A 12,527-nucleotide genomic window follows, 5' to 3' on the forward strand; every position below is an offset into this window, starting at 1 on the left:
TGCCCTTTAAAAAAACACCAAAATATATTTTTGCTTTTAACTAGAGAGTTAGAAAATGCATAAAAGGGACACCGGCGTTCCATCAGGTTAAGAAGAAATTTGAAGACTCTTCCTTCTTCATTTTTTTCTTTGTTGGAAGTTAAATTTTTGATTTGCATTTTCTTTATTTTTTTTGTACTCAATAAACATTAGATAATAGAATGTCATTCAGCAAGTCTGAAAAGATTGAAAATAATGAGGTCGTTTGAACTGTTTAGGCGAAATAGTTTAAGAAAACTTTTAGAGCTCGTGCAGATTTTTTTTTTTACAAATTTTTAAAGCAATTATAACTGTAAATTTCAATTGCTATAATTAAAACCATAAATTATGCTATTTATAGTTTTGAGTGAGTAATTTGAAACTACACATTTGTCCGTTTTTAGATTTTTGTACATTTAATTTAATTGCAGTTTAAATTAAAAGCCGATTAAAATGACACCATTAAGCAAATTGTTATCAATTATTTTTAAAACTATAAAAACAGACAAATATTTAATATAAAAAGCACCTTACAAAAAAAGGAATAGCTGATTACAAAATGGTATTGGTTTAATTTTATCAGACAAAAAATTAACAGAGAAAATAACGCACGCAAATTTTACAATTGCTAATTTTCTTATATTATACATGTTTTAGCAGATACTGCAAAGTAGAATAAATATCCAACACCAGTTTATTTGTGGACATTAGATAAAAAGGATGAAAAGTATATTTAGAATTTTCTCTGTTCGCCTCCATCCCTTCGAAAGTTAAACTCGGTCGTAGGAAAAATGCCTCAATAGAGAAATTAACAATTATTTCGATCAAAATGAGCAAAATATCAGAATAGTAATTTTCAAAAAATAAATCAAAGTAAGTTGGACAAGAAAATATGTAACTTATGAATTTAAAGAAGAAACGCTTTGAAAAAAAGTACGGTTATCTACTTCGTAAGTATTTGTTTTTGTATACCTGCAATAAAAAATAAAATATGCTATGATATTAATTTTAAATCATTCAATAACGGGTAGTACTTTTGTTTTTACTAGCAGTATATTTCTTCAGTTTTCAATAAATGTAGAACTATGATTAGATAAAAGCTGAATCTAATAGTCAAATATTAAAATTTCTAAAGACTTAAAAGCACGGAACAACGCTCGAGATTAATCTTAGTTTGTAGAAATAAAATTGGAAGTAGCTAATCCATGTAAGCGCACATGGTAATAACAACGAATTTCAAAAGCCCCTCTATTGTAGTTTCGAGGTTGAAGCAACTTTAATGAAAGTTCTAGAACAAATCAAAATCAAAATTGGAATAAAGCAGTTTCTTCCATTCATTAGCACCAAAATCTCCGTTTGAAAGAAAGTGCTTTAAAATCAATTTCACAATTACAATTTTCAATTATTCCCATTTGTTCCAAATTCAATAACTGTTTTAAGTAGATTTTATTCATCATCAGCGATTTTCTACAGCCTTCAAACAACTACTTGCACTGCAAACAATTATGAAGTATGTTGAGAGAAGTGGATTATTCAGGAATTATGATTATTAATATGATTTTTAAGTTTTTATTTGAATATTTCTCAGCTCTTAATGAATGAAGTAAGCTAAATATTTGTGTCAACGTTGAAAATAAATATATTTAACATAATGATGATTTTCCCTGTTAAATGGAATCGTCACTTTGTGAAAATTTTGATTATTTTATATCCGTATGTTTAAAAAAAAAATCATAATTCAATAATAAAATCGAAATGAAACAACTAAATAAGCTAGTAGTAATTTAAACAATAAAAATCAAAAGATGACAACTAAGCAAATCATCTTATCACCATATTTCAAAAGTTTAAACTTAGTTCTATACGTTTTACTATAGTATAATTTTTACTCAGAACTGATTCTGCATGTTTATCAGAACTGATTCACATAAAGCTTGATCTAAATTATCAGAATGAGGTAAAATTTATCGTGTTTCTTGCTCTATGGGAACACCAAAATACATTGTTAATGTTAACAGAAGCGCTTTTGTAATAATTTTGGTAAAATTAACAACAAAATGCAGTTTTATAACATGCGATAAAATTTAGTAGAAAATTTCGAAATTTTATGATCATATATTGGAGCATGATATAAAAACAACTTATTCGGTTAAATTTATTTTATGTAGCAATAAGAACTATAATTTTGAAAACGAGAATTTCTGTTAAACCATTACCATATGTACGGAAAAATTACTAAATGAATGTCTTAAATACTGCATATTTCGGTTTAATTAACCAGAATTATGTTGTTTTTCTTAAAATTAGAAATGGCATTACCATACAATCTACAAAATATTGCTGGAATATGATTTTTTTTTCTTAAAAATTATTAACACTTTATTTAAAAACATAAATTTTAAATCAACAATGAGAAAACAATTTAATAGATTATCCATTTATAAAATCCTTTTATCTAAAAATTCATTATCTTTTAGTAATTATTTTTAAATGTGTTTCAGAAAAAATATCACTCATCAATAACATTATAAGTTTGACAATATTATTATTTTTTTTAAATCTGGAATATTTTTTTTAAGCCTATTAGAACAACAGATTGAAGAGGAAGGCTATGACATGTTTTGTATTATAACTTGAAAAGTTAAATACAAAGTTGCCAAAAAGATTTGCCACACTTTAAACACAACAACACCAACAGAAAAAATTGCGGATTATTATTTTGCTTAACTACAAAAATAATAAAAAACTACATAATAAAAGCATATTTTTTCCTTATCATTGTCACTTTTATTTTGAAATCTTAATGACCTTCGCTTTCATGAAATTGCAAGCAAATTATTTAGTTAGAAGTTTAATAATTTTAGGGCAACTACAAGTTAAATTACTGCAAAAACAGAAATTATAGCAATAATAATTCAGTTTCAAATGTATAAATAGAAAACACTATAACTTTAAAATATTTACTTAAAATATTAATGTATGTCGCTTAAAGAATATACAATACATTAATTAATGATGTGTATTTATGCACTGTACTGTAATATAAACCGGATTTTTTTAAAATTCAATTTACGATTTGGTGACTGGTTATTTTCAGGTCTACATCTTGGCTATAAAAATGCACTCATAAATCTAAAGTTCTTTTCTTGCAAATTCTCTAAATCATGTTTAAATTGTAAAATAAGTTCTATAAATTAAAATCATTGAAAATTTTGTGCAAGTTTATTGCCTATTTTGTATTTTTGAAAAAATATGTTCGTTTCTTTCAGAAATAAAGGAAAAAAAAACGGATGATTATTTTTCGAAGAAATTAAATTAGTGGAAAGAGGCTTTGGAGTAAAGTGAGATCTAGGTCGGGAGGATGGGGAAGAGGAAATGATGCTGAGGAGTGCACCTGTGACAGGAGCTTCAAGTGGATGGGGATGATTCGACGACAATGGGCGGTCACGCGCACAACAATGGAGAAAACAGAACAGATGGGTTACAAGATTTGGCGAAATAATCACCATCAAAATTGTCGCCAACTGAAGAATTATTTTCTTAATACAAATTTTTCGAAGTTTTATAATGTTTTTGGGACGGAGAATCCAAAAAGAGAGTTCAAGCTATCATGTACAGTAATCAGTCATTTAATTTAGAAAACTTAAATAATGTTTTAGCTTTTAATATAAAATGTTTTGCGAATATTAGTTAATTACATAAATTATTTGTATCGACGGTAAAATTTTAAAAAATTGCAAGATTAAAAAAGGAATCATTGTTAGGATCTGTGTTCGTTATTTAAAACTTAGTAAGCGCATTTATTCGTAAATAATGATTAATGTTTTTTTATTTATTTATTTGTTTATATATTTTATTGCTATAAACCATCTAACAAAAATTAAAACAACATCACATGGTTTAGAATATAAAATTGCTTCATAAAGGATATTAAATTAGATAAATTCTTCAATTTGAAATAAAAATTTACTTTCAAAGAAAGAAAAATATTGAGAAGTCACAGAACAAAATAGCTGCTTAAAATTGATAATCAAACTGCAAAAAATAATAGTAGTTCAAAATATGACAGCGTAAGAGATTTATTAAAGACAGAATTTAATTGTAGTGTGATAAAGAAAGTAAATAAATTAAATTTTTTTACACCTAAACAAAACTTTGCAATAAAAAGCTATTTTTCAATTTTTACTATTAGTTCACACTCTCCCTATATATATTTATATATCTTGTTCAAATTTTCAATCTTTAATAAAATACTTTTTATTCATCCACTCAAGTTTAAATAAATTTTTTTAAAACTTGTAGAGGATAAACTTGTAACACTTGATGTCAATACAATTTTTTCAAATATTCATTCAAAATTAAATTTAATTTTTGCCACTTAATATTGTGATTCTGTCATTTGTATATACATATTTATATTAGTAATTGTAATTATTTAATAAAAAGTTACTAAAATAAAAATTTTTTCTTACTTTTAAATATTTAAAAAATATTATTTAAACAATGATCCGAATATTTTATAGTATTATTATATTTAATCTTTTACTTTCGGCGCAATGTAAATTTTAATTTCAATATTTTGTACTTTCGTTATGATAAAATAAGCTATCGTTGCTCAAATGTTTTGATACCTATTATTTAAATAAATAAAAACATGAAATACGCTGCAGTTAGCGTTTAGTGGAAAAAAGAATTATATTTGATGCAAATAAGCAATTTATTTTTATCTGTTTCACAGTGAAAGTACCCATTTTACAGCGAAACATATCTATTTTAAAGTGCAAACTTATTTATTCTATACTGAAAATCATAATTTTTGAACGAAATTAATTTTCTTTTGTTGCATTATATTTTTTTAACGTTAAACAAATTAAAAAGTCAATTATTTAATATTTTTGTATACTGCATCTATTCTAATCAAATCTTTATCATCAAAGTGAGTATGATTGAAGTGAACTGCTTGCGATAGAGGGATTTTTCGGTATGGTGGCATAAAAAACAAGGTGTTTTTTTCTTCAACTGACACCCTATTTTTTATTTCAAAATAATTAAGGAAAGAGCAGTTTCAAACATTCTTATCCCTTCAATTAAAATACACATATAAAAGGTCTTTATTCAACTCTAATAAAGCAGTTCAGTTTCATAATAAACAACCCGACAGCAAAAAATTCCGAATGGGTGTTGATTGTAGCTCAAAAGCCATAAGAAAAATGCAATACTGACACAAAAACATTTCAACAGCCTCTCGCTTTTTATTTCTTTTATTTACATTCATTCATTAAGAAAAATAACAGCTTTTATCTTGATAATGTCTGTATGAGTCTGTCATTCTATTTTGAGGAGCTGTTGCTAACGATGCAATTATAAAATTCTAAAAAGGATCACCACACACACTATATGTTTTTTTCACTGCTTGGCTATCGCGGCTGAGAAATTCGAGCTCGGTCGCAGTTATTAATTATTTCTAAGAAAGCTGAATGGAGATCTGAGGAGGCATCAAAATTTGAGACTCGTACAAATAGGCCTATTCTACTGCAATTGACGGTTATTCTGCGTGCAAAATTTAAGAATGAAATAATAGAAGTTTAGGTTTTTTTTAAATTTTCTTTTTTATCAGGTTTATATTTAGCAACTGAGGGTTACAAAAATACCTAATATATATCAGGCTAAATGCATTTTTTCCTCCAGCAAAATGTTCGTGCGTGTCCGTGCCATTTTTTTTTTTAAATATTGAGATAAGTTATATATTTTTTATTTATTAAAGTTATCAGATTTAAATGCAGTGTTTATTCAACACGGCATCTTCAGAGAAATTGGTGATCTATAATGTCAGTGCCTTAAACCATAATATGACACAAATTTGTTGCGACCATAACATGTTGTTTAAATGAACCGTGTTTACTTTTAAGTTAAATCTAAGGATTTAATCATGCATAAAAAGTAGTTACAACAAATTGAAAAGATATCAAGGTTTTCGCTCTTTGCTTTTTTCAAAAAAGAAAAAAAAAAAAAAAAACTTTTATTAAAATAAGAATNTTTTTGCTTTTTTTAAAAAAAAAAAAAAAAAAAAAAAACTTTTTCTTTTTTTTTTTATTAATTTAAGAAAAATAATACTAAACTTGGGTGTTTTGAATTCACTTAGTTTATAATAGTTTTGCTTATAAAATCTCGGAATTTTAGAAGTTTACAAAAAGGAATAGAATTTTAAATAAAAAAGAATTTAGGTATAGAGAATTTAAGTTATATAATTTAAAAATAATTTTGAAAAATAAACCCAAATTTTATTCGCGATTCTGTATCTAAGCCTAAAAAAATATAATCCTGAAAATAAATATTGAAGAACATCAAAAATATTTAATTTCATTAGAATTTAATTTAGATCAATTTTTTGAAGGTTTATCGAATTTTGATTAATATTACTAAACAAATGTACTTAATTAGCACTAACAAACAATCCTTACTAAGTGCTTTTTTTAAAGTCGCCCTTGTGTTACCTTCCAAAATATTTGATAAAATTTTTTAATTTTTAAAAAATAATTGTGTTTCTGATCTTAATACATATCCACAATAAAATCTTCCCTGATATTTATTGTACTTTTAGACGATTTAATCCTGAAGTCATAATTAAAATCGAAAAGTATAAATTTTTTTTTGAGATTAAAAATTCGCTTTTTAAATTTCACATCAACAGGGGTCAGTTCATTAACGGGACACTGTTTTCAACTTGTACAAACGTTACTCGTTCGTGATAAAATATTGTTTACACATTTATTGTTTTGCATGCATGTAAAAATAAATGGGTTCCCCGTTTTTCCCTCCAGCATGAGTGACTTGTTACGGAAGCTAACATGTCACCATTTTGGAAAAGGAAACAGCAGCTGCTTCTCAACTAAATTTCTATCAACAGTTGAGACCGTTATAAGAAACATTGTAATATGCAGAAAGATGTGAAATTGACTTAGCACAACGAATACAAACATGTCCTTATGAAATCTTTATCATTAAGAAACATATATTTAAATTTAAATATTGGTTTTAGATTGTCTCCTTCACCCTTTAAAATACAAAATTTTAATTTTGAAAAGCCTTAATATTGGCACAATAAATAATTCCCAACTAAGAAAAATGCTTTTGCATTAAATGCATAATAGAATCATACCTTTAATGGTGCAGAAAGTGGGAAACTGATCCACATAAATTCCGTATCAAATTACGGTATAAGGTACTGGCACTTTAGGTGCATCATCAGTAAAATCCATTTTACCGTAAAAAATATTATACCGCTATTTTCCCAGTAATATTTATTTAATTAGAGTGATGCAGTGATTTTACGGTAATTATTACTGTAAAAATTACGGTTTATCAGATTTAATTTTTTCCGTGACATGTTCCGGTAAAAAGTACCGGAGTGCCGGTACTTTTTACCGTCATTTGTTACGGAATAACGGATGCTAACATATACATTTGAAATTCTTTATGTTTAGGATAGAGATATTTATTTTGAAACAGTGGCTTTAGATTTTTCCCAATTTTAAGTATTTGAATGAATCATCATTTATACTGTTTTTAGAGAGTTTTCACATTGTAAGTTATTCAATTGTACTCAATAATAAGTAATTTCAACTACTGGTAAATTTAAAAGAAATGTGATGTAATTAGTTTTTTATGAATGCTCTACATCTTTAATTAAGTACTCATTAAAAGCTACAAAAATAGTACATTAAGTCAATACAGCGTTTTCAACTACAATCATACAATTTTAGTTTTTTTCATTTAATTATTTGTGAAGCTGACCTCTAGTTCCAATAAAAATGGTAATTCTAAAGAATACGTCAAAGATCACGTGCACCGCAATCAGGTTTACAAGCTTTAAGTATAAGGGTTTATCAGGGCATTCAATCACCGCAGAAGATTTGAGATAAATAATTGCACTAGAGAAGGCTGGTTAATACCTTCTTCTAATGATTTTGGGTCTTTTCAATCGAAGGTAAGAGTTCCTAAATCCGGATTAGGTTAATCTCTAGGTCGGCATTAAGCTTAGAGGTAAGTACACTCATTTAGCTTTCCAAAAGAACAGAAACAAGGGAAAGTAAATACCCAAAATAAGGAGACCTTGTTAACTTAATTTATACACGTTTTTTTAGTTGTTTAATAAATTTCGGGATAGTTAATTGCATGTAAGATGCAGAAAGTTAACTTAATGGTGATTCAAAATCTACAGTTATTTACTTTTACAATTAATTTTTCTTAATGAAGAAACCCGGTTACTTTTTTGTTTTTTCTTCCTTCTAAGAATTAAGTAGAATGATTTTTTAATGAGAATTTATCATAATCAACACTTTTGAAAAGAAACTATAAACTCAGGATTACCAATGATCATTTGATCTAAATGGTGGGAGTGTAGTACACGCATGCACCACAATATTGTTCTCGGATCATCATTGAGGATGAATCCCAGGCCGTAGCCAACAGCTCATTAGTTTAGCTCTAGTGCAACGTTAACAATCAAACCGACAAATATCGATTTAATAAGAGTCAAAAAGCACAATTTTCCAACAGGTAATGCCCCAAACAATCCCAGAGAGTAAATAGTTGTCCCAAAAAGTATCACGTACATCTGGTTCCTGATAACAAATCGAAACAATATAAAAGAATAAGTCCAATACTTGCACAAAGTGATAAGTTTCTCTTGTGATAAGTGCATAAAAATGATGTTAATATATGCAGGGGTCGATTCAGAAATTCAGAGGTAATAGTAGACTAAATATAAAGGCTCGAGTACATGCAGTTTTGAACCCAAATATGCATTTTACCCTTGAACAAAATGACATAACTTAAAAGAATTCAGATAAATTAAGAGAACTTGAGTTGATATTTATTTAAATTTTTTAACTCAGAGTTCAAGCAGACAAAACATGATTTTTAAAATTTAAGAGATCTCTAAAAAGTTGGGGGCTTTGGACCTGTTTGGTCTTATGATAAATGTACTAATATGTGTCAGATTTTGTTCAGTTTTTCTTATTGAAACTTATAAACTTGGACCTAGTATCAGACAAGTCAGAACATAAAACTTTATCGGTTAAAAAATACAAATCATACCTGATGTGTACTAACTATATAGTATTAAGTCTAAAATGAATAATGATAATAAAAATCCCAACTCACCCATTCGTGTGTTGCCGACACTCAGATTCCGGGCCTAAACTGGCTTGTTGAGTTAAACAATGTCCATAAGTGTTTTCATTTAATGTTGCACTATTGTGCATTTTAGATGTCAGTTTTTTCACTACATCGTCCATGGATCGTCTGTTAGGAGGCCTACCATTACCAAGATCACTGTGGTGGCTACTTCCTGGTGAAGGGACTGTTTCCATTGTCCTTGACTGACCAGGTGAAGCCAGTCTCTGTTCGGCGCTGCCGGACAGTCCACATTCGCTCCCACTGTAACAACCCGGATCGGAATCAGATTCCGAATCACCAGTGTGCCTTTCCTTGCCGGACACACTCTGTAAGAGTCTTTGTTTTCTGGATGTGTGTGGAAAGACAGAACTGGAATTAGTAGCCATGGCACTGTCCAGCCTGGCTTCAGGATCACTACTTGTACAGTCCGAGTCCTGATCCGCCAGTCTGGACGGATAGGGTGAGCAACTTTCGGAGGGTGGTGAGGAAGTCATATTGTCTAAAAAGTTTTCTTCCTCCTCTTCGTCTTCTTCTTCGTCGAAAGAGTATTGCAGTCGATTGTCGGACAACGACTCCTGTTTCTGAAGATTCAAAGGATTCTCTTCGACTTCTGGAATTGGTGGGGTATTGAAAAAATTGGGTGTATGATGAGCGTCCAAAAAGTCAGAGGCGACTCGATGGTGGTGAACTCCATTGCTAAGATCGTCAGGCGTGAATTTTGTCGGAGGACTTTTCCGTTTAGATGACATCCTCCTAAAGAAGAAAAGAATAGTTTCTTTTAATAACTAGAAAAAATACACAACTCTTGCGAAGGATGAAAAGATATACAGAACTTTTTTTAAAACAATTAGCTAGAGCTTTTTTTAAACATTGTAAATCGTAAATCTTTATCTGTCAAATTTAGAGATTCATCAATTATTTATTATCTACACTTGTCGGAAAAGTGGCTCAATTTTGAACCGTAATATCGGCACCTTGAACCATAATATGGTGTAAATTCCTTGCACTTTTACTCGATGTTAAAGTAAACCATATTTTTGTTGAAGATGAACCAAGTTTCAGAAGTACTATAATATGGTTTAAGTCAGCACCAATTTGGACAGTATTATCGTTCAAAACGTTCAACCATGCAGCTAAAAAAAATTGAAACTAAATTTAAAACCATACTTTTAAGTGACCTTTGCGCCCTTCCACCCATAATCATAATATAACAGTTCTTTGGTCATCAAATTTAGAAATGAATGAACAGGACAATCGAAATGTTAAATGTGGTATTACCAAGGGCAAAAATTATTGCCCCATCTTGCATCGAGTTAATCTATCACTCTCACTTGTATTTATAAACTAACGAATAGCGGATTCTTTCCACCTCTCATTATAATTGCAATAATTGAGAACATTTGAATGCTATAACAAGTGAACAATAGCACTTTATGAAAAGAAGAAACTTTTTTGAAGTACAATGACTTTCTACGTTCCACTTAACAATTAAGAAAAATCTTTTGTTCTCGCCTCAACGAAGCTAAACAGCTTTTCTAAAACAGAAATGGAAAAATGAGGGGACTATATATAGGAAATGATATTTCCACAACTTGTAAAATTAGATCGCACGTGGAATTTTGATTTATTTAACAGATCACTGTGTACTGTTAATTTGTACCTGTTAGATGCGTTGAATCATAATAGTGTTAAAAATTATCGAAACTTTTATATGATGTCAAGTTGAACCGTATTATCATGCAAATCAATTTTTCTTGAACTTGATTTACGCGACAATATAGTTCAACTTAAACAGTATCTTAGTATGTTTGCATGAGAATATAGTTCAAGGTACAAATTTTTTTTTTTTGCTGTTGACCGATTTCATAGAGAATGTATATTTTCTGTGAATAAACGTGGTTTTTTAAAATATCACTGAATATAAATTTTTACCAGCTTTGGTAAAAAAAATTTTTAACTGAAAATTTTAATACTGCATCAAACACTAGCAATCCCTTGATTATATCCACACAATGCACTATAAGAAAATTCGGTTTAACTTTAAACGAAGATGCTTCTTAAATCATATCAAAAGGGTAAATAGGTTTTTGAGGGATTAATTTACAGAATATCATGGTTCAATATGCTTGAACGTCTATAACAGGGAATTTCGGTTAATATTAGAATATTTCAGGTCAAAAAGGTTTTTTCTTTTTCAAATTAGAAGATAAAAGTGAAAAAAATTGTAGCCAAGTTCAAAAGTTTAAAGTAATTGAACACAATGATAAATATATTCTTAAAAAAACACACACGAATTCGTGTTTTTCTTGTCTACTTACTTATACCACTTAATTGCCCCTGCAAGTTTAATTTTTCTTTTTTCAAAATTGAAAATAAATAATGAATGAAATGCTAGGTCACTTAGAAATTTTGGAAAATTATTTATCATGAATATACTAAGAGGAAAAGCATTCTCGCAACATGCCGTTATTCGTCGGGGGACTTATGGAGGTAAAGATTCTGCAATTCTATGACCAACGGCAGGTGGCGATGGGGTCAGCAATGAGCACTAACTGCTTTTATTTCAAAAAATAAGCTGCTACTTATGGATGTGAAGCTAGACGGGCTTAAAGACGCTACCAGAGATTGAACCCCTGTCTTTCACAATGACAGTTCAGAGCCTTAATCACTGAGCTTTGAGCTTCAGTATAAATATATACACTATAAGAAGAAAAGCTGTGATTGTCATGCGTCAAAATGTGCAGGTAATAGAAAAAAATTCACGTTTTCAAATTCGGACAAGTTTGACACGCTGAAATTGTATAACAATAAACTTTGTAAAAATCCACATGGTTTAGTTGCAACGTTGTAGAACATGTGTTGATATTTTTCTTACTTGTTTCTTACCTAGGAATTATCAAAGCGTAGTTATATTTACTTTATACAACTATAAGATTTAGCACACATGTTATATATTATACTCTTGCTTGATATCGAAAGAAAATCAAGTGGAATCGAATTGTTTTCAGATCTAATTCTTCAAGATAAAGACTGAGCTTATCAATAATAAATAGATCTACTTAAACAGTTTAAGCAGAGCTGAAAATGTATTCTGAACTTAAACGCTTAATAATAATAATAATAATAAATGGCATGGCAATAATTTTAAATTGCAAAACAAATTGTTTTGAACGTTCACTTTTTATTCAAATTACACGTTTTCAGATAAAATTCTTCAAAACAGCATTCAAGTCTGAAATTGTTAATTTACTATTTAGGTGATCTTTTTGCCCTTTCATTTTCTCTGCAATGAGTTCACGTTCCCTTAATTTAGAATAGAAGGGGGGCAA

The 12,527-nt window shown here is 28.8% G+C and overlaps 1 protein-coding gene across 9 annotated transcripts in view; it reads right to left on the bottom strand.

The window, feature by feature from the left end:
- Positions 1-12,527, bottom strand: part of LOC107438641 (transcription factor Sox-13) — a 555,886-nt gene that overhangs the window by 56,738 nt on the left and 486,621 nt on the right. For all 9 annotated transcript variants that reach the window (XM_071182379.1, XM_071182380.1, XM_071182382.1 and 6 more), the window contains one exon: positions 9,184-9,951. In XM_071182379.1, the coding sequence (XP_071038480.1) occupies positions 9,184-9,947 (764 nt within the window). In that variant the 5' untranslated portion in view covers positions 9,948-9,951. The remainder of the gene's footprint in view (positions 1-9,183; positions 9,952-12,527) is intronic.

The sequence above is a fragment of the Parasteatoda tepidariorum genome, chromosome 6, assembly GCF_043381705.1.
Source record: "Parasteatoda tepidariorum isolate YZ-2023 chromosome 6, CAS_Ptep_4.0, whole genome shotgun sequence".
NCBI lineage: Eukaryota > Metazoa > Arthropoda > Arachnida > Araneae > Theridiidae > Parasteatoda > Parasteatoda tepidariorum.